General features: G+C 42.4%; 1 protein-coding gene across 4 annotated transcripts in view; it reads left to right on the top strand.

Annotated features, from left to right (window-relative positions):
• Positions 1 to 21,069, top strand: part of E2F7 (E2F transcription factor 7) — a 44,670-nt gene that overhangs the window by 5,389 nt on the left and 18,212 nt on the right. For 2 of the 4 annotated variants that reach the window (XM_020804179.3, XM_073000349.2), the window contains 7 exons: positions 1,422 to 1,578; positions 7,638 to 7,925; positions 8,510 to 8,668; positions 9,989 to 10,126; positions 10,998 to 11,192; positions 17,383 to 17,449; positions 18,022 to 18,532. In XM_020804179.3, coding sequence (XP_020659838.3) covers positions 1,422 to 1,578; positions 7,638 to 7,925; positions 8,510 to 8,668; positions 9,989 to 10,126; positions 10,998 to 11,192; positions 17,383 to 17,449; positions 18,022 to 18,532 — 1,515 coding nt within the window. The remainder of the gene's footprint in view (positions 1 to 1,421; positions 1,579 to 7,637; positions 7,926 to 8,509; positions 8,669 to 9,988; positions 10,127 to 10,997; positions 11,193 to 17,382; positions 17,450 to 18,021; positions 18,533 to 21,069) is intronic. The other 2 variants (XM_073000350.2, XM_073000351.2) reach the window with 2 other exon arrangements.

Raw genomic sequence — 21,069 nt, 5'->3', positions numbered from 1 at the left:
TGTGAATGGGCACTGGCACTTGTCCTTCAAGTTCTTTAAAATAAAAGAACAGATTCTAAATCATAGAATAATGGAGTTGGAAGAGGCCTAAAAGGCCATCAAATCCTACTCCCTGCTTAGTGCAGGAATCTAGCTATTCAGCCCACACTATGTGTGGTTCATTAAAGATAGTCCTTTGGAGACACATTGGCAATTGTCACTTCCAGAGCTCTCTAGCGAGCACAGCTTTCATAAGTTCCCTGAACAAAATGGAAGCTGTAGTTTCTTCCAATATTTGTGGCTACTTTGATAGCTGTCTCTTTTAAAGAAATGCTCACTTGTGGCATTGCAGAACACAGCAGTTGCCCTTGGGGCTGTTTAACTGGAGTCATTCCCACCACTTTCTTAAGATTTCCCTCAGGTAATGGCTGACTGAACATACAAAAGTGTAAGAGACTATAAAAGCTGGCTTTTTATAGCATACAATCTGGGCTTCTCGATTGTTGCAGACATCTTTTCTTTCTTGTTCTTTATATTTCCTCTCAAAATAACCTTTGATATTATGTCTTTTTCCCTTATTTCTTTACCCTTATATTTTCACTTTTAGATGGTACATCTATGAGCAGGAATTTATTATTCTGACTGCTTACAAAAGCTTGAAGCTGTTTATAAATAATTTTTCTTTCTCTCCAGAGATAAGTGGAAAGACAGCCAATCAAAATTAACTAACTAATTAAATTAAATGTCCAGCTAGCTTAGTCCTTGAATTGCTGCATGATTACCTTAAGGGCCACCACTTATCCTATACCCTCTTGCTTTTCACCCTTGTTCCAGAGTGTGCATACTACTCATTTCATCTGCTAAGATGCGCCAAAGTACAGGAGAACAGTGGGAGGGTAAGTGGAGAGACGAGAGATGCAGGAGATGCTATGTAGCCTGTAGGTCTACAGATTTTGTAGGTCCGCTCAGATATGGACCAGTGTGGGATACCTTGAAGGTGTTTGGACCCCCAAACAGTGCAGAGAGGGTTTTCGGTTCCCCCCCACAACTAGCCATTTCCCCCATGATATTCAAGGGACCAACAAAACACTTCAGTCTTTCTGCAGCAAGATTCTACTTTCATTGGAAACCATACTTCAGTGATGAAAAGGTATAAAATCCAGATTAGGGCTTGGGAACCTGTAGTTCTTGGGATGTTGCTGAACTACCATGCCCATCATCCTCTGCCCTGGGTAGCAGTGATGGGAAGTAGAGTCTAATAGCATCCAGAAGGGCACTTTGATGTCCAAGAACTTGTTTTTTGAGGTTTGCACTGTAGCTTCCACACATACTTCATTTTTCTACTGGAAATCAAGATCTGACATTTTGTACATGATATATGGACTATTAGTATTGTTCTCTGTTATAATGGAGTTCTGTTTAAAATGTGTGTCTGTTTCCAGTGTGATGGTGTAGATGATGAATACGAAAAGCAGAGGCCCAGCAGAAAGCAGAAAAGCTTAGGACTCTTATGCCAGAAGTTTTTGGCTCGCTATCCCAATTACCCTTTATCAGCAGAAAAGATGACAATATCTCTGGATGAAGTGGCCTCTAGTCTTGGTAAGTATGCAAGAAAACAATTTTTATTTCAAATATTTTTACCCCACCTTTCTTCTTAAGAAGGACCCAAGGTGGCCTACATAATTAAAAGACAATATTTAAAGGTAAAAACAGTAAGCGTACAAATACTAAGAAGGATCAAGCAAATACTACACTAAAAGACAGTATACAAAAGCAACACCAGAAACATATTCAAAGCAGTAAAGTACAACCATACTGACTACATTCTAATGAACGATGTAGTGGCTTTTTAAAGGTACCATTCACAAGGCATTTGTGGGACTGGGAATGTATTTACAAGGAGGGCCCCTGGGCAGGGGGTAGTTGTGCAGCTGAGAGTCCTCTGGGATGAGGTGGGAAAGCACCAGACCCCCTGGGTGCTTCCAAAGCCATCTTACTGGGAAGAGTGCAGACGATGTGAGAGAAGGCATCTCAGAGTCCAGCCAGGCCCTGGGGACCTGTCATGCTGGTGGATGCAACGTCAGCGAGCCAGAAATTGGCAGACCAGGAGGAAACCACTGCCCTCCGTGTATCCATACTACCTCTCCCTCTTGCAAGCCCCAGACTTCAGGCTTGAAGGGGTGATGCAGGTGAGGAGGACTTTGGGTTGCCTCCTCCCTCGGTGTAAGTAACTGGAAGGAAAGGGCACATGACTCTAGAATACCCTGACTTTATATGCCAGACAATGACAAAAACTAGTTTGGAGCTTGTTACTGGTAGTTTGGAGTTTTCCCCAAATTTCCGTCAATAGATCCCATTTATGTACTACTTGCAAAGGCATATGGCTAATGCAAATAAAGAAAGCTACCGCTAAATCTTGTTTTTTTGCAACCACTGGTGTTGTCGTTTATTGTAACAAGCAATGGAAGAAGGAGCAGCCGTCAACTCAGCATGTGCTGGTAGAGCTCACAGTACTTTATTGTAAAGGGGAAAAAAGTAACCCATTTTATTAAGTTTCTAAAGTTACAAGAAAGGGCTAAAGGCTGCAGTCCAGTGTTCCTGTTACTTTTGTAAAAATGTAATGGGATCATTTTGCTTAAAACTGCAGATGGAGTGAAATCTTCAGACATCTGAACATTTGTAAATGATTGGTTGTTAGCAAAATGCACTCTATATTGAGAATGGTAGCTGGCACTGGATTCTGTCACTTTGGTTGCTGTGCTTACCTGTTGGCATGAAATCCCAGCGATGTGCATGGAATCTGGAAATAATCCTGCACCAGTATTATTTATAAATCACAACAGGTTTCATACATATAATGTCCAAAATCAAACTGCATTCTTGCACCAGCAGTCTGTTAACCTTGGTGGCAAAATGCTGCAAGTTAAAATGTCAGCATAGGCAGTCATGGGTGGATGCCAAGTTGTGTGGCCCAGTGTACAGCAGTGGATCTTGATGCTGATTTCTTAACTTGATAAAAGGTGATTGCATTACACGGGCTGAGGAACCTAATAGGATTTTGGTTAGGATCTGTGATGAAGTGAGTTTGTGGCACTAAATCAGATAATCAACATATTTTTATCATTTAACCGGATGTAAGATTTGTATTAATATATCCCAGTGACTTGGGTACCCAGCTGTAGAGCCGGAGGTGAGGCGTTTGATTCCCCACAATGCTTCCTGTGAGTAGAGCCAATCTGTGTGGCCTTCGGCAAGCGGCGCAATCTCACAATGCCCCCAAAAGAAGAGAATGGTCCATCACTTCTGAGTGTTCTATGCCTGGTCTGGCCCCAGGGCAGATGTCTCAGTATAAAAGTGTAAAAATAAATAAACATAAATAAAAAAACCCTGAAAAGTGTTGCTGTAAATTAGAGTCTACTTGACAGCATGTTATTAAGATTTGTGACCTTAGAGCTTAATGTTCCTTCTATGAGCATCCCCCACTACTATTGTACTGCATCCTAGTACTGACTACTGTGTAACCTAAACATGTTTAGAAGTAAATTTCATTGTAAGCAGTAGATCGACTCTAATGGATTTATGATGAAAATATGAAAATGAGGGCTGTGCATGTTCACTGCTAGGGTACACGATCTACATGCAGAATAACCCAGGGTTAAGCCCTTGGAATTCTGATCAATAGAATCATATGTAAGATGATGGGAGAGGTTTCTGCTGGAGACCCAGGAGAGCCTTTGACCAGCACAGTGGTCAGGACTGGACTCCTTGGTCTAAGGAAGTTTTTTACATTTCAGTAAAAGTTCTCAGTACTGGCGGTATAACATAGTTTTCTCTCTGTGCTTGTATATGTGTGTGTAGTGGTTTTTCATTTTTGCTGCTCATGTAACAGGCTTTCTCAAAATAGATTTCTGACATAGTGTTGTGAAGATAGAGTTGCATAGCCCTATGCTGTATGAAATTTAATGAAAATTGTAATGAGAACTGACAGTATTTTTAAAAAGTCCAGATGCACAGCACTAAGTTTTTTTCCACTAGAGGCTCCCCAGCCCCAGATATATTGCTAAAACCAAAGTATGTGCAGATCACTCACCTGAAACTTCAGTGCTTTTTTTTATTATTCTCTAAAATAAAATTAATCTGGTGGCATAGAAGCAGTGCTCCGACCCAGATGTGAATCATCACATGAGCTATGACTAATAGATATATGAGTGCAGGTTCTACATAAATTGTCTTCAGGTGAATTGTTAGTCTTATGGATGCTCAAATCAGGGTCATTTTTCACAAAGGATGCATGTCGTAGCAACAAGTTGACCATGTGTCTGGAAACCAGCAGCCCCAAATCCTCCAAATATTAGGGGACAAATTAGGAGTCTGTAGTCATTGTTACAATTAAACTGAAGTGGTGTTATGGCTGGATTGGAGCCTCGTGGCGCAGTGGTTAAAACGCTGTACTGCAGCTAAAACTGTGCTCACGACCTGGGGTTCAAATCCCAGGTAGCCGGCTCAAGGTTGACTCAGCCTTCCATCCTTCCGAGGTCGGTAAAATGAGTACCCAGCTTGCTGGGGGGGCAATGTGTAGCCTGTATAATGAAATTGTAAACCGCCCGGAGAGTGCTTGTAGCGCTATGGGGCGGTATATAAGTCCAATAAATAAATAATAAATAATAAATAATACCTACAAAGTGTGTCATGCTGTCACTCCTTCGATATATGACTAAATTGCATTCAGCACTCAATAATTCTCTCTATGAGGACTTAAATGCATTTTAGGAATGTAGCCAGCAGCCTGTCCATATGTGGATCGCTGTTCTTTAGTACAGTATATAGTGAGAACACGTTAATATATATCTTAAATTACTTGGCAATCAGGCTTTGAATTATGAGATTATTCTAAGAAATCACGTGACTACCTACGTGTACAAGATTGGCTGTGTAGCCTTTCTCAAGCTGAAGCCAAAGCAGGACCTGATAGGAATCTAGGTTATCTCCAAGTGTAGGAAATACTGTTATCCCTACATAACAGTTTCACTTTCATGTACGTACTCATATGAGCAAAAATTGCTTCAACAGCAGCTAAGCAGGCTCCTGTCGACATTGTAGTAAGACACAGCTTTATTCCTGCAAGGTATCACCTGCGTGAAACAGGATCTGTTAATTTGTATTGTGTTGTACTCCTATGCATGTCTGTTCAAAAGGTAGATTTCATTACGTATAGTGAGGCCTACTCTGAGGTACATCCAGGGGTGGAGAGCATTGTATCAGATCCTCCCTAGCCTACTAAAAACTAGATCCCGACAGCAGTATTGCACTGTCAGAAACTTATATTAAAATGAAAAGAAAATCACTCAATCACTTAGAAAAGCCACAAAACAGCAGGAGATGCATTTATAGCTGGCTCTTCATCTTGACTAAGGGGCCCTGGCAAGAGGCTGTCGGCCAAGTTCAGATAGGCACAAGTAGAATCTGGTGGCGTTCCTCAGAACCAGTTGTTCTGACTGAGGTAAGAAAGTACGTCTAGGAAGTGCATATAAGCCTGTTGTAGTTTCTTGGGTTGCCCTTCTCCTGAGGCCAGGGAGATTAGGGGATGTCAGTCTGTTGTGTATTGTAAATTAGCAGCAAGAAGGCCTTCTCAGTGGCTGCTCCCAGACTTTGAAATGTACTGAGTCTAAGAAGCCAGGTTGCTCCCCTCCCTCTTTCCCTTCTGCCATCAGGTAAAGGCTTTCCTTTTCTGTCAGGTTTTTAAGCAATAAGTGTCCAGGGAACACTCTTATTTTTCAAATATTTTTAATTGCTTTAAATCCTGATCAGTGGTTTTTTTAAATACAGTTTTTTATAGCATTTTTACCAAAGAGTGCTACAACTACCGTACAATTGCACTCATTTCACACGCTAGCAAGGTTATGCTCAAAATCCTGCAAGGTAGGCTTCAGCAGTATGTGGACCGAGAACTCCCAGAAGTACAAGCTGGATTCCGAAGAGGCAGAGGCACTCGAGACCAAATTGCTAACTTGCGCTGGATTATGGAGAAAGCCAGAGAGTTCCAGAAAAACATCTACTTCTGCTTCATTGACTATGCAAAAGCCTTTGACTGTGTGGACCACAACAAACTATGGCAAGTTCTTAAAGAAATGGGCGTGCCTGACCACCTTATCTATCTACTGAGAAACCTATATGTGGGACAGGAAGCAACAGTTAGAACTGGATATGGAACAACTGAGTGGTTCAAAATTGGGAAAGGAGTACGACAAGGCTGTATATTGTCTCCCAGCTTATTCAACTTATATGCAGAATACATCATGCGGAAGGCTGGACTGGAGGAATCCCAAACCGGAATTAAGATTGCCGGAAGAAATATCAACAACCTCCGATATGCAGATGACACCACTCTGATGGCAGAAAGTGAGGAGGAATTAAAGAACCTTGTAATGAGGGTGAAAGAAGAGAGTGCAAAAAACGGTCTGAAACTCAACATCAAAAAAACTAAGATCATGGCCACTGGTCCCATCACCTCCTGGGAAATAGAAGGGGAAGATATGGAGGCAGTGACAGATTTTATTTTCCTGGGCTCCATGATCACTGCAGATGGAGACAGCAGCCACGAAATTAAAAGACGCCTACTTCTTGGGAGGAAAGCGATGACAAATCTTGACAGCATGTTAAAAAGCAGAGACATCACCTTGCCAACAAAAGTCCGAATAGTCAAAGCTATGGTTTTTCCTGTCGTGATGTATGGAAGTGAGAACTGGACCATAAAGAAAGCAGACCGCAGACGAATTGATGCCTTTGAATTGTGGTGCTGGAGGAGACTCTTGAGAATCCCCTGGACTGCAAGGAGAACAAACCTATCAATTCTAAAGGAAATCAAACCTGAGTGCTCACTGGAAGGACAGATCCTGAAGCTGAGGCTCCAGTACTTTGGCCATCTCATGAGAAGAAAAGACTCCCTGGAAAAGGCCCTGATGTTGGGAAAGTGTGATGGCAAGAGGAGAAGGGGACGACCAAGGATGAGATGGCTGGACAGTGTCTGCGAAGCAACCAACATGAATTTGACACAACTCCGGGAGGCAGTAGAAGATAGGAGGGCCTGGCGTGCTCTGGTCCATGGGGTCACGAAGAGTCGGACACGACTAAACGACTAAATGAAAACTAATAGCATTTTTAACTTCTTATTATTGTATAATTTTAATTGTGGTGAGCCACAATATAAATAAACAATAGCATATAAATAAAATAATAGGGTTACCTGTGATTCCCTCCTCAGATCTACAACCCCAGGGAGTTAGCACTCTTGATCTCCAAGAATTCTAGTTTGATCCTGATGTAACCCATCTTAATCATTGTGGCAAGCAATGACACAATATAGCAATGTTTCTTAAAATTTCATGAGGGACCATCCTTTTTCTCAAAATCGTAGTGTGACATTGCTTTTCTCCTAAATGAGGTTTATCAATTACAGTATAAGAAGGCCAGAACTGTAGCACTTCAAAGTTTGTTATGCATGTATCCTGTAAAGACATTGAAATAGTAGATATTGGGGCGGCAATCTATGACAGTTTTCCATATTTGTGAAGTCCATATCCATTGCTTCTCTTGTCATAGAACAAGGAAAGCAGCGTTTTGCTTCTATTCTCTTTGTTTCCTTTTGTTTCTGCATTTAGGAGTTGAACGCAGACGGATTTATGACATAGTGAATGTCCTGGAGTCCCTTGATCTTGTTAGTCGAGTGGCTAAGAATCAGTATTGTTGGCATGGTCGGCACAGCTTGAGCCAAACTCTGAAAAACCTCCAGGAAATAGGAGAGCTGCAAAAATATGAAGAACTCATGGCTTATTTCCAACATAAAGAGCTCGACCTTGAGTGTCGATTTGGTGAGCACAAAAAAGAGACCTTTTTAGATTTCCAAAACCGACAGTTGCTTGACCTCTCAGAGACAGATTGCCCGTCTGGTAAGTTAACTGAGGATACTAGTCAAGTAGAGAGAGAATCTTGCCATCATCAGTGTTAAGTGTGTACAGTGCTGTTTTATACGTACTTGGTTTTGAAAGAAATTACTGCACTGAAAAATAAACTGTCTCTTGGAAGGTAGATGCTGTTTTCCTGTAAATGATGCAGCCATGTGCTAGCCCAGTTTTGTGGTTTTGTGTTTACTTATTTGTCCAGTCCCTCTCCATGGCCTTTCTCTTGCTACGTCTTGCTGGCCCTCATTTTATCAGTTCTGGAACATCTCCCACACAGCCTAGTTTTACTTCTTTTTGTAATATAGAGATAAACATTCTGCTGAGAATGCCTCATGTTCCAGTGCACATCTTCAAGGTATCATTTTGCTGCCATTCCTCTTTCCTACGGAGAGTTAAAGTGCAACTGTCCATCTGTTACAGGCAATTATTTTCTGCTCATTAAAAAAAACCTTGCTTTCCAATATTTTTTGTCTTCTTTCTCCCACCCTCATCCCCCACAAGAAGCCTTCATAATGTTTTCTTGGCTGTGATAAATGTAACATGCTGAGACTTGGGTTTTGTTTGTAATACAGCGTCTGCAAACAGTAGAAAGGACAAGTCATTGAGGATTATGAGCCAAAAATTTGTCATGCTGTTCCTCGTCTCCAAGACCAAGATAGTCACTCTAGACATAGCAGCAAAAATATTGATAGAAGAAAGCCAAGATACAGCGGATCACAGCAAGTTTAAAAGTAAGAATTATTTCTGAGGGGGTCAACTGTCATCCAGTCACCAAGGAAAATAGTTGCCATACAGACAGAACCAAATAGCATATTTACTTTCGTTTTAATGTATTTACAAGGAAACAGTAGATTTATGCAGGTTTTAACTCCACAGGTATAGTCCTCCACATTTCAAGGTGAAATGGTCCTGCACTGCTCTGCTCTTGCACTTTTGCCCTCAGCAACAAGGATGATACACAACTAATTACGTATAAGTTAGTTTTCCCAAAACCTTTTACATTATGAGCAATCTTGCATGTCCCCCTTTTAAAAAATAGCCGAAACTAATTGGCAATTAAGCAGTCCAAGATGACCTTGGTTCCACTTCACTCACTGATCACAGCAGGTATCTTTTCGTGAAAGCTGATTTATCACTCCTCCCCATTTGTCATCATTCCACTTCATAGTTAAGCAGGCCACAACCAAGATGGAGAAGATATGGCTCTTTTTATTCGTTCACAGAGGATACTGTTTGTGGAGTTCACACCTGAATACTCCTGACTGTGTTGGAAGTAACCACCACATAAGAATCCAGTTCAAACTTTAGATAAAAGATGTAGAAACTCAGGTCTGAGGACAAATCCAGTCCTGGATGGAAATGCAGGTGGTAGGCATGGGATTTTCAGAATTTCTGGACTCCAGCCCCTAGAGGTTTGTAGGGATTCTGCCAGTCACACTTCTTGGGACTTTAATTAAGAAATCAAAATCCTGACAGGCCGGTTCAAGTTCTTAAGATGATGAATTAGGACTCTGGCAGCCATTTTCATCTCACAAAGAAGACAGGGGAAATGGGTGGGCAGAATTAAGCTGTGTGGGAGTTGCAAGGGGTTATGAGTGTATCCATTAGGCTCTGCACAGGAAGCCCCTCAGGAGAAAAACACACCTTACCAGACTCTTAATTCCTTGTTGATCCCATGGTGTTTAGCACCCCCTTCCAATGCCAAGAATATTATTTAGATCCTGTAATCCTACTTGATTAAAATAAATGTACTTATTTACATAGGAATGAATTTGAATTTAATGACTACAGTATACATTTATTTTTATTTTGTTTTCTTTATAAAGAACACAGATATACCCTTTCATACCCAGTACATTAATTTACTAGGGAGACAACTGATGTCTGGTACACCCACTGCAATGCCTTAAAATATATTTTATTTTCATAACCATTCCCCATAATTTTAGTTTTCAGATTTCTGACATTTTTTTAACTTGGTGAGAGATCTTTAGTCTGTTTTGTTGTAATATATGTTCAAAGACTGTTTATATTAATGTTTACTTTTTTAGCAAAGGTACGAAGACTCTATGATATTGCCAATGTTCTGACAAGTCTTGGGCTCATCAAGAAAGTGCATGTAACAGAAGAAAGAGGACGTAAGCCTGCCTTCAAATGGATTGGGCCAGTGGAATTCACTGAAGACAGTGGTAATTTTCTTTCCCTTATGTTATATTCTTTCCCTTATGTTATTTCAAGGTATTCCCTTCCTATTCCTCTGTCAGCCACACTAGGCATTCTGAACCTATCTTCTGTTTCTACATAAAAGAGACTTTGTGATATCAGACCAAAGCTTGGAAAACTTACTTTCTGGCACAATGTGTCTTGGAATCCCTTAGCCAACATGGCCCCTGCCAGGGAGATTCTTGGAGCTGTAGGCCAAAAATTAACTCTTGCAAGTTCCAACAGATCATCAAAAAGCCAAGATCTTAACATTAAAACGAATCCATGCATCGCCCCCAGTAGGGATACTCAGGTACTATTTCAAGGTATTTATGCTTTTTAAACAAGTTATTATAAAATGGAACTGGCTTATGCTGCAAACAATAAGCTAATGTTGAGGCATGTACAAACAGAATGTTCAACTCATCAAGGCTGAGGCACGAGAAATAATAGAGAAGGGAGAACATAGTGTTTAGCCCCCCAAAATAAGTCATCTCAGCAAGCAAAGTGCAAACACATACATGATGCACGTACAGAGGCATTTTGGCGCTGCATGTGATGGGCATGTAGCTTGTGGTAAAGATACAGTTACACTAAATGTAAGTTAGGTGGGGTTTTTTTTGTCAGTATAGAGCATGTAATTTCTGGAAGACAAACGCATATGTTTTATGATGATCTGCATCTCAGAAGAGTTACCTTTGTTTTGACTACAACTCCCAGAATCCCCTTAGCCAGCATCACTACTGACTGTGGATTCTTGGAGACATACTCCAAAGGTGTACCTTTTCAGCCTCCAGCAAGCGGTACAGTGACTTTGGGCTGTCCTTTGACTAATTCAGCAAGAATGCCTCTCTTTAGGTGGTGGAAAGATGGACATTTCAACCTGTGCTGCTGTAACAGAAGGAGAAGGGTCACTGCATGTTCCACGCCAAAGTTCTGCTAACAGAAAAGAGCGTCTGTCACGCCATGCTTCCTTTAACGTGGCTCCACCTTCTGAACTGGTCAAGAGGAAGGTCAGCTCCGAACCCAGCAGCCCACACAGAGGGAGGCAAGGTAACTGCTGTGCGCCTTGTACCGTACCCAGAAATGTGCTAACAGCCATAGGTCTATGTATTTGTTTTCTGGTAAATCTGCTCCTCTCAGCAAGCTTAAACGAGAGCGCGTTTCTTTTGTTAGCGTTTGGCTGACAGATTAATACCGTCTAAATGGGAAAAGAACGTATTATTCTACGGTTGCTGGCAAAATGGAACTGGGCGGAACAATCCCGTTTACAGTACTTTCACACTTTCACACTGTAAAGTTTTTATAAAGTGATTTGAAGGCCTTACTAGAATTCTGTGACAATGGGCCTGTCTCTACACAGAACACAGTGTAACACTGAGAGGGGGCTTTGTGCTTTAAGTGCTGCAAACCACCACACTGTTATTTAGGTACATGTTCCTGTAGTGAATCTAACTGAGCTACAAAATGGGCAATAATTCTGAATTCCCTGGTTTTCATAATGAGCGTCCTCCAGCCCTCACCCTGTCTTGGTAGTCCTGGACGGTCTCATGCACTTCCTCCCACCTTGCTAAGAAGTACGTACTGCAGAGACGTTACAATGCAGTGCAGTATTTGTCAGAGTTGTATTTGCAACCTCACTTGCTGTCTATGGTTTGTGTGACTTGGTACTTTTCTGGGCTCGGGTGATTTTCTGTCTGTTGAGCACTAACCAATTGTTTCTTCCAGCCTTTTATTTTAAAGAGAGACCTGCCTCTCTACTGAGCTCTTTCCTTCTTTCCTGGGTTGGTCGCAGTTGTCTGTTTGCTGTCAATCAGTTCAGTTGGTTGCTATGTGCGGTAAAGAAAGCAGTATGCACAAGTCTGTGATTTCAAACAGCTATGAGTAAAGATGTGTTTTTTTTATTTTTTTTTTTTCTTCTACAAATGTCTCAGAATGCAATTATTGAGACTTCAGGTGCCAGCTAATGAGAAAGGGATGGACTCTGGGGAACTTATAGCTATTCTTCTCAGTGAAACTGGGGAATTCTTTTCTGGGGAACTCTGTATTTCTACTGCATATAACAAAAGGGATTTTTTCCCCCAGAAGGTCAGACTTTGCAGTACATTATGGGCCCAGAGAACCAAACAGAGCTAACAAGTATTTTTTGGGTTTTGTTATTTTTTTGAAGTGTTTGTGATTTTTTTTCTTCTCTTCCCCCTGCATCCAGCAGCCTTTTAATCAAAAACTCCTCATAACTGGCTGAAGAGAACGAGTTCTTTCTTTTTCTGAGATTCCTAACCAAACCTGCTCAGAAAGAGAAAGAGGTAAAATGGACCTTGATCATTGCAAGTCATTTTTGGGGAAATTCCAGAGTTAACATCTCAGTGGAAAGAGACTATGCAGTTTAAACTCAAAGCTTTAAATGTGCATGATTGTTTACAAAGACCAACAGGTGCATGGGCCAAAGCTAAATGGGAAGATGAGTATTCCATGGGTAAAACAATAATTTCACATGACCTCTCAGGTAAACAGATAATATATATTAAAGGCTGCTAAACTACCAAAGACATCCTAAAAGTACTTGAGAGGTCCTATGGTTTTTCCAGCTGTAAATCAGAGGCAGTTTTTCCTATGGAACTTGTATGGCTGTGTTTTAACAACAAAGATTGTGAAAACCTCATTTTTGCTATATTAACAATGTTTGACTATTTAAGTTTAACTGACGTAATTGATTAATAAATAGCAAACGGGATTTCTCACAGCATCATTGGGTGAATGTTTTCATGCTTTTGTATCTATCTTGTATAGCAAACAGCTAAGATTCCAATAGTGTTTGTGTTGTCAAAGAGTGCATGGACCAAAAAGGCTCTTACGAAACCTCAGCTGAAAGTGGCTCAGATTTGATGCTCAATGGGAGGAGCATACAGTACCTTGCACCTGATCATGCTGCTGCTGGAGCTACGGGAAGACAGTTCACATGGCACAAGATTTCTCATTTCTCAGCCAATAGAAGCTGTACTAGTTTCAAGTCAAAAGAACCAAGAGATTGCAGAAAATATGTAGAGCTTGACTCTAACAGAGACAAAAGGAAAGGCTGGTAAAGCATGTATGGCTCATAATTGTGAACAGAAGTTGCATTACTGAATCATTCACTCAAGGTGCACCGGTCATTGTACATATATATAAAAAAAGATTTCTTTATAAATCTAGATGAACAATCCAATGGAAATATTCAAGTTGCTAAAGATGATTCCATGAAGATTGAAGGGGGGAAAAACTGGCATTTTGCAATGTTAACTGCCTGATGAACTGAGTGATACTCCTCTAAATGATGTATTGTTTGTTTCTGAACCAAAATGTAATGCGTTATATCAGCTTTGGATTATAATGGTTATTCTACACATTTTGAAAATGGACAGCGCACAGTAATGAAAGATGGTGAAATGTATTTTCAGGCAGTTAAATCTATAACTGCTGTCTATAAACGAGTATTTTAGAGGAACAGCAGCAGAACAACACAGTGCAAGCTCAGAGAGAAGATGGCAACAGCATGGTGCTGTTGCATCATGATTTTGCCCACAGAGATCCAAAAGCAATTCTGGAGCTTCGGAACCAAAAACTTGCTATAAGTATTAAGATAAATCCACATGAGGCAACCAAGAAAGCCAGGTGCCTAAACTGTATCATAGGAAAAAAGAAGTGTTAATCCCTCATTCCTGCCAAGGATTAAGAAGAAGCACAAGGATGCTAGATCTAATACATAGTGACTTGTTTGGGCCACTCAGTATCCCATCACTGGGACATAATAGATCATCTACCAGCTGAAGGAGAAGAGTGAGACACATGAGATGCTGAAGAAATATGTGGCCATGGGGAGCAACAAATTCGAAAACCCATGACACCCCAAACAGAAAATGGTGGTGAGTACCTTTTGCATCATGCACAGGCTTTCCTAGAGAAACAAGATGTTTTGCACAGGAAAACTGTTCCACACACTCCTGAGCAGAATGGAATAGCTGAAAGAAAGCTGAGGTCTCTTTTGGAGGTAAGCAGATGCATGCTTATGGATGCAAAGTTGCCCAACAAATTTTGGGATGATGCAATAATGACAGTAACACATATCCAGAAGATTGCCAACCAAAGGCATCACAAATGCTATTTGAACTATTGCATGATATAGTACCAAATGTGCAACATATCACCATTTTTGGAAGCCTGACATATGCTTATATACCAAAACACAAAAGGCACAGACTAGACTCTAGAACAGATTATTTGAACAGATTATTTTGCTTCTCTATGCTCTTGGCAGCAAAGGATAAAAAGTGATGAACTTATATAAACAGGTGAAATCAGTATAAGACAAAAAAAAAGAAAGCTGACAAAAGAGGAACAGAAGATCAGTGTGTTGGTCCCTCTGTAACTTGAGCAGGAAAGTGGTGATGCACAAACAGAACAGTACATCAAGAGAGATTTACACAGATGGCATACACAGTACAAAGATGGGCATGTCTAGGCTGTTGAACTGAAGAGGCACCTATGCCACAGGATGTTCCAGAACCAACCACTAGATGTTCATCATGACCCAACAAAGGTGTGTCCTGTCCTACATCGCAAGATTATTGCAGATAAGCAAGCCACTGACCTGGGAGGAAATTAAGCAGATGCTGGCAGCTGAAGCCACAAGACTATGAAAAGCTGCAACAGAAGAGATAGAAGCACTGCACAAGAATGAGATCTAGCCATTGACTAAACTAACACCAGTCAAGAAAGCCATTCGGCACAAGAAAGCCATTCAGTGCAAATGGGTATTCAAGCTGAAACAAGGCGCAAATGGAGAGGTTATTAATTTATTTAATACCACTTGTATGGCACTTTTAAAAAAATAACCTGTTTTTTAATTATATGTTGTAAGCCGCCTTACAATAATCTCCTCCAAGGGGGAAGGTGCAATATTAATTTTTTTAAAAAAATAGATGGCCCGTGATCCAAGCAGGCATTTCTTCCCGTGCCCAGACATGAAGCTGTTATTTCATGGCAGAGAATCACATTGTTAAAAGATATTTTAGCTGAAAAGCCAAGACATTCTGATGCAGAAATGGGGAGCAAAGGAGGGTTGTGACGAAGAAAAAGCTGCATGGGATGGAGATTAAAAATAAAATAAAATTAAATGCAGCATGGGATCCAGATGGTTGTGACTGAGTTATACTGAGTACCGCTTCTGTTATTTTGCAACAGTGGCCATTAAGGAAATGTCTTCCTCCTCCCTGGCTTTCCATGTCTCTTGGACTCTTCAGGGAAGAGTCTGATAGGGAAGGCCTAGTTTGTTGTTTGCAGCCAGGCCGATAACAACAGAATGGGCCACAGTAATAATAAATGGGTCTTTCCTTGAGGCCAGATTCCCATCTACCGTTAAGGAGACACTCATTAGGCCCATAAGAAAGAAACTTAATATGGCGGCGGACGAAATTGGCAATTATCGCCCTGTCGCCAGTGTTTCTTTCATGAGCAAAGTGGTTGAGAGGGTGGTGGCTGATCAGCTTCAGGCATTCCTGGAAAAAACAGACGCCCTGGATCCGTTTCAGTCAGGCTTCAGGCCGTGCCACGGTACAGAGACGGCATTGGTCACCCTGCACGATGACCTGTTGAGGGAGGCAGACAGGGGTAAAATGTCTCTGTTGGTCCTCCGCAACATCTCAGTGGCCTTTGATACCGTTCACCACAGTATTCTCCTGGGGAGGCTCTCCGAGTTGGGAACTGGTGGCTTAGCACTTGCCTGGCTCCGTTCCTTCTTGGGGGACCGTCCCCAGAGAATGCAGCTTGGGGAGAGTGTCTCGGCCCCGTGGAGTCTCAACTGTGGGGTTCCACAGGGGTCGATCATCTCCCCAATGCTGTTTAACATCTATATGAGGCCGCTGGGAGGGGTCATCAGGGGGTGTGGGGCTTCATGTCATCAATATGCCGATGACACCCAGCTCTACATCTCCTTTTCACCAACTGCAGGTGATGCCGTCCTGTCCCTCCAGCGCTGCCTGGGGGCCGTACTGCAATGGATGCAGGAGAACGGGCTGAGGCTGAACCCGGACAAGACAGAAGTTCTGAGGGTGGGTGGCCCTGTGGTTGGTGGCTTGGGTGACTCTCACGTTTGGGGGGTGACCCTGGCCGCGAAGAGTGGGGTGCGCAGCCTGGGCGTATATTTGGACTCGACGCTCACCATGGAAGTGCAGGTGGCGTCGGCAGTCCGCACCGCCTTTTTCCATCTCTGGCGGATTGTCCGGCTGCGGCCCTACCTCGACACGGCGGCACTCACTACCTTGGTGCATGCACTCGTAATCTCAAGATTAGACCACTGTAAAGCGCTCTACGTGGGGCTGCCTTTGAGGCTGATGCGGCAACTTCAAGTGGTGCAGAATGCGGCGGCCAGATTCCTCACCGGAGTGAGAAAGTACCAACACATTTCTCCAACTCTGGCCACACTGCATTGGCTGCCCATTCGTTTCCGCATCGACTCCAAAGTTCTAATGCTTACCTACAAGGCCCTAAACGGTTTAGGACCTCGATATTTGGCGGAACGCCTGCTCCCAACAAGGTCTACCCAGATCACCCGTGCGAGTCGAGGTGAGGCTGAGGAGCCTGACACCGAGAGAGGCCCGGAAGGAGAAGACACGAAACCGGGCCTTCTCGGCGGTGGCTCCTCGCCTTTGGAATAACCTCCCTTCGGAGATTCGCGTGGCCCCTACGCTGGGCAACTTTAAAACCCAATTAAAAACTTGGTTGTACATCCAGGCCTTCCCTTCAGCTAATTCCTGACTTTTCTTTTAACTCTTTTCTATTTTATTTATTATAACTGCTATTGAGTGATTATGTATATTTTGTATTTTATTGTTTTATCTTGTATTGGAAGCCGCCTAGAGTGGGCTTTTGGTCCAGATAGGCGGGATATAAATCAAATAAATGAAATAAAAATAAAATAATTTTTTTTGGATCTTCATGCAGTACAAAAGTTTACTTTAACATGTTGCTTTCAAACAAGATACCCAGGCTAGCCTGTTAGAGCATGTACAGCAAAAAGTTAAAACAGAAACAATGGTATCTTAGGTACTTACAGTGTTAGTTTCTATCCATGTGTCTGAGGATGGGGAGAGTACAGAGTTTCACTCTGAAGTAAGCCTGTTAAATTTTTAAGGCATCGCTACTTTTTTGTTTTTATTTTCTCCTGTTGGTAGTTAAGTGAAATTTCTGCTATTCTTTCATTTCTCAGATGATTATTGCTCCAAAACGATTAATCTGGGATCTGTTTGCTACCACAAAATAGAAGGTGATACAAGGTACGTTGAGATTTAAAGGTGATGCTGTGTAAAAACTACTCTGCTTTAAAATTAGGCTTAACGACGACTGCTAGGATTTTAATGGGTATAGCTAGTTTTGATCTTATCCCACGGATGCTAAGAGAGGTGTGCTGGTTACCTATTGGCTTCTGGCCCCCAACTGCCACTATGTACTTAGAAATCCTTTAATTGTGTGGGACCCAAATGCTTGAAGGCATGCCTCTGCCGTCATAAGAGATCTGACTGGTGCTAACCCCACAATATTTTTCAACACCAGCTCAGAACCTCTTTGCCGAGGCATTTTAAGCTGTGTAATCTGTTTTATACAGGTTGTTGCTGTTTATTGTTGTTTTACAGTTGTATTTTATTCTTTTTTTATTTATTGTTCACTGCCCAGTTCACCTCTGGATGAAAGTCATTTTATAAAGATAAAAATAAATGTATCCAAATCTGGGCATTTTGATTGTACAGATGCATCCAAATCTCAAGGTGTTTTAGTTGAGCTATAAGTGGGTTTATAATACTTGGATATGCCATGGCTCTAGTCTAACTGTGCTCTTTCATTTCTATAGTAAAGCTTTGGAAGCAGCAAGAAACCCGGGCATCATTCCTCCCTTCTCTGTTCTTCCATTTCCTGGAGACTTAGAATACTGTCTTAATGCCTTCCCTCCCACCTCCTCCAGTACCGGTTCAAACACATCAGGACAGTCTTTGCCAAATGGAATAAATGACCAGAGTCTGTCATCTCCTGCTCTGTCGGCTTCTGAAACCGAGACTGGGAAAAACTCTGTGCTTCCTAACCAACCTTTTGTTTATTTGCTATCTCCGTCACTTTATATGCTGTGTGGCAGTCTTCAGGAAAACCTCTCAAAGGAAACCTTTTCGGACAAGGGAAGTGGAGACCATGGAAGGGGCCAGGTTTCACCTTGCCAGCCAGAAACTGCTGAATCTAACATGAACTGTCGGAAGCGGAGTTCCCCGAAGTGTGTGCCTTCAATTGTAGCTTCAGCTGAAGAGGGACCATCAGCTAAAAGACAAAGCCTGGACCAGAATGATGGTCCCATTTCACTGGTGGTAGACAAGGTAAGAGAGACAAATCAACCTATACACAGTTTCCTTCTTAATAATCATAGCACGAGAAATGGAAGGCTATGCTTTCCTCATTATGAATGACCTCAGTGATGTAAGTGTCACTTTGTCAAACAGGAGTGATAGTCTAGAAGAGTATATATGGCAGAGCTTGGAAGAGTTACTTTGGGGGACTATAGTTTCCAAAATTTTGCAGCTAGCAGCTGGAGATTCTGGGTATTGTAGTCCCCAAAGGTAACTTCTGATGTATTCGCAAAGGCTTTCACAGCCAGGATCTAATGGTTGTTGTGGGTTTTTCGGGCTCTTTGGCCGTGTCAGAACACGGCCAAAGAGCCCGAAAAACCCACAACAGCCAGTAATGTCTGATGTTTGTTTGTTTATTGATTGATTGATTGATTGATTGGATTTCTATCTCACCTAGCTAAACCAAAAGTCTACTCTGGGTGGTTCACAGATTTAAAAATAATAAAACCAATGAGCATATATTATAATTCCAAGGTGACAAAAGTATAATAAATTAAGATGCGGCAGAAGGGAAAGCCTGCCCAAATAGCCAGGTTTTAAGTTTATTCCTGAAAACACCCAGAGAGGGAGCCAGGGGGATCTCCACTGGCAAGTTGTTCCAAAGGCGAGGGGCCACTGCTGAGAAGGCCCAGTTCCTTGTTCTTTCCTTCTGGACCTCCCTCGGTGTTAGGCCCCTTAGATGCCCAGCCTGGCTGGAACAAGTGACTCTGGCAGAACTGGGTAGGAGAAGGCGCTCTGCCAGATATCGAGGTCCTAAACTGCTTAGGGCTTTATATGTAATCATAAGAACTTTGGAAACGAATGGGCAGCCAATGCAAGGCGGCCAGAATGGGGGAAACATGATGGTACTTTTTCACCCCAGTAAGAAGTCTGGCCGCCACATTCTCTACCATCTGAAGTTTCCACGTCAGTCTCAAAGACAGCCCCACGTAGAGCACATTAGTCCAATCTTGAGACTACGAGCACATGGGCCAAAGTGATGAGCTCCCCCACATCAAGATAGGGACACAGCATGGCAACCCGCCAAAGGTGGAAATGTGCAGAACATACCACTGATGACACCTGGGTCTCCATGGTGAGCAACAGGTCCAGATGTACACCCAAGTTGCGAACCTCACTCTTGCTGGTAAGAGTCGCGCACACACAACCCCCAAAAGACAGGAAGTTTCCCAGATCACTAATGTCTGGGACACCCACCTGAAGGACTTCTGTCTTGCCTGGATTCAGCCTCAGTCCGTTCACGTGCATCCATTGCTGAACAGCCCCCAGGCAGCGCTCAAGGGATGAAACAACATCCACTGTTGTTGGGGAAAAGGAGATGTAGAGCTGAGAATCATCAACTAATGACACAAAGCCCCACATCCCCTGATGACCCCTCCCAGCGGCCTCATATAGATGTTAAATAGCACTGGCGAGATAATCGAGCCCTGTGGAACCCCACAATTGAGGCTCCACGGGGCCGAGAAACTCTCTCCAATCTGCACTCTGTGGGGACGGTCCTCCAAGAAGGAATGGAGCCAGGCAAGAGCCAGGCCACCAATTCCCAACTCAGAGAGCCTCCCAAGGAGGATACTGTGGTCAATAGTATCAAAGGTGGCTGAGATATTGAGGAGGACCAGCAGAGACATTTTGCGCCTGTCGGCCTCCCTCAGTAGGTTATCAAACAGGGTGACCAATGCCGTTTCCATGCCGTGGCACGGCCTGAAGCCCGAATGGAATAAATCCAAGGCATTGGTTCATCCAGAAGAGCCTGCAGCTCATCAGCATATCTTTGCCGTATGCATATCATACCATATAGTCTGAGCAACATACCGTATTTTTTGCACCATAAGACACACTTTTCCCCCACAAAACAGGGGGATGGAAAGTCTGTGCGTCTTATGGAGCGAAGAAAACATTATATTTTCCTGTTCTAAAAAGTTGGTGCCTCTTATGGAAAGGTGCGTCTTATGGAGCGAAAAATACGGTACATAAATGCGGATATAAAAAAACATACAGCCTGCCCCAAGAGCTGCTTTACATAATACAGGGAAGATTAATCCTGTTTTTCTACTACACGGTAACAGCTGTAAAGTGTGGAGCAATGTGTCTGTAAACACATGGTAGACTCTTGCATGGAAATGTGTGTCTCTACATTATTCCCTTCCATATGCCAAGGAAGTTGCTGTGGAAATGTGGCAGATGAGAAGGGACTATTGACAGAGGTGCTGCGTTACCAGACTACACCAGGGGCGTAATGGTGAAGTGAACTGCCCAGAGATTAAACCAAACAGACACTGTTGTGGTGTTGAAAATATTATTTACATTAAAGTCCATATATACAGGGGTAAATACAGCTTCTCTTGGTCTTTATACAGTCCTGGTCATTCACAGTAGTTCTTCAGTTAGCAATGGTAAATTACAGTTTTCAGTAACCAAAGATTGTTACCAATGTAAATAGTCCAGCATCCACGAAGTCTTCTCCTCTCACCACGGAGATAGTCTTCTTCCAGGATCTTCTCCTTGCA

Source organism: Pogona vitticeps, chromosome 5 (assembly GCF_051106095.1).
Source record: "Pogona vitticeps strain Pit_001003342236 chromosome 5, PviZW2.1, whole genome shotgun sequence".
Classification (NCBI taxonomy): domain Eukaryota; kingdom Metazoa; phylum Chordata; class Lepidosauria; order Squamata; family Agamidae; genus Pogona; species Pogona vitticeps.
The sequence above is the reverse complement of the archived record's forward strand: the minus strand, read 5'-3'. Positions and strand labels throughout refer to the sequence as shown.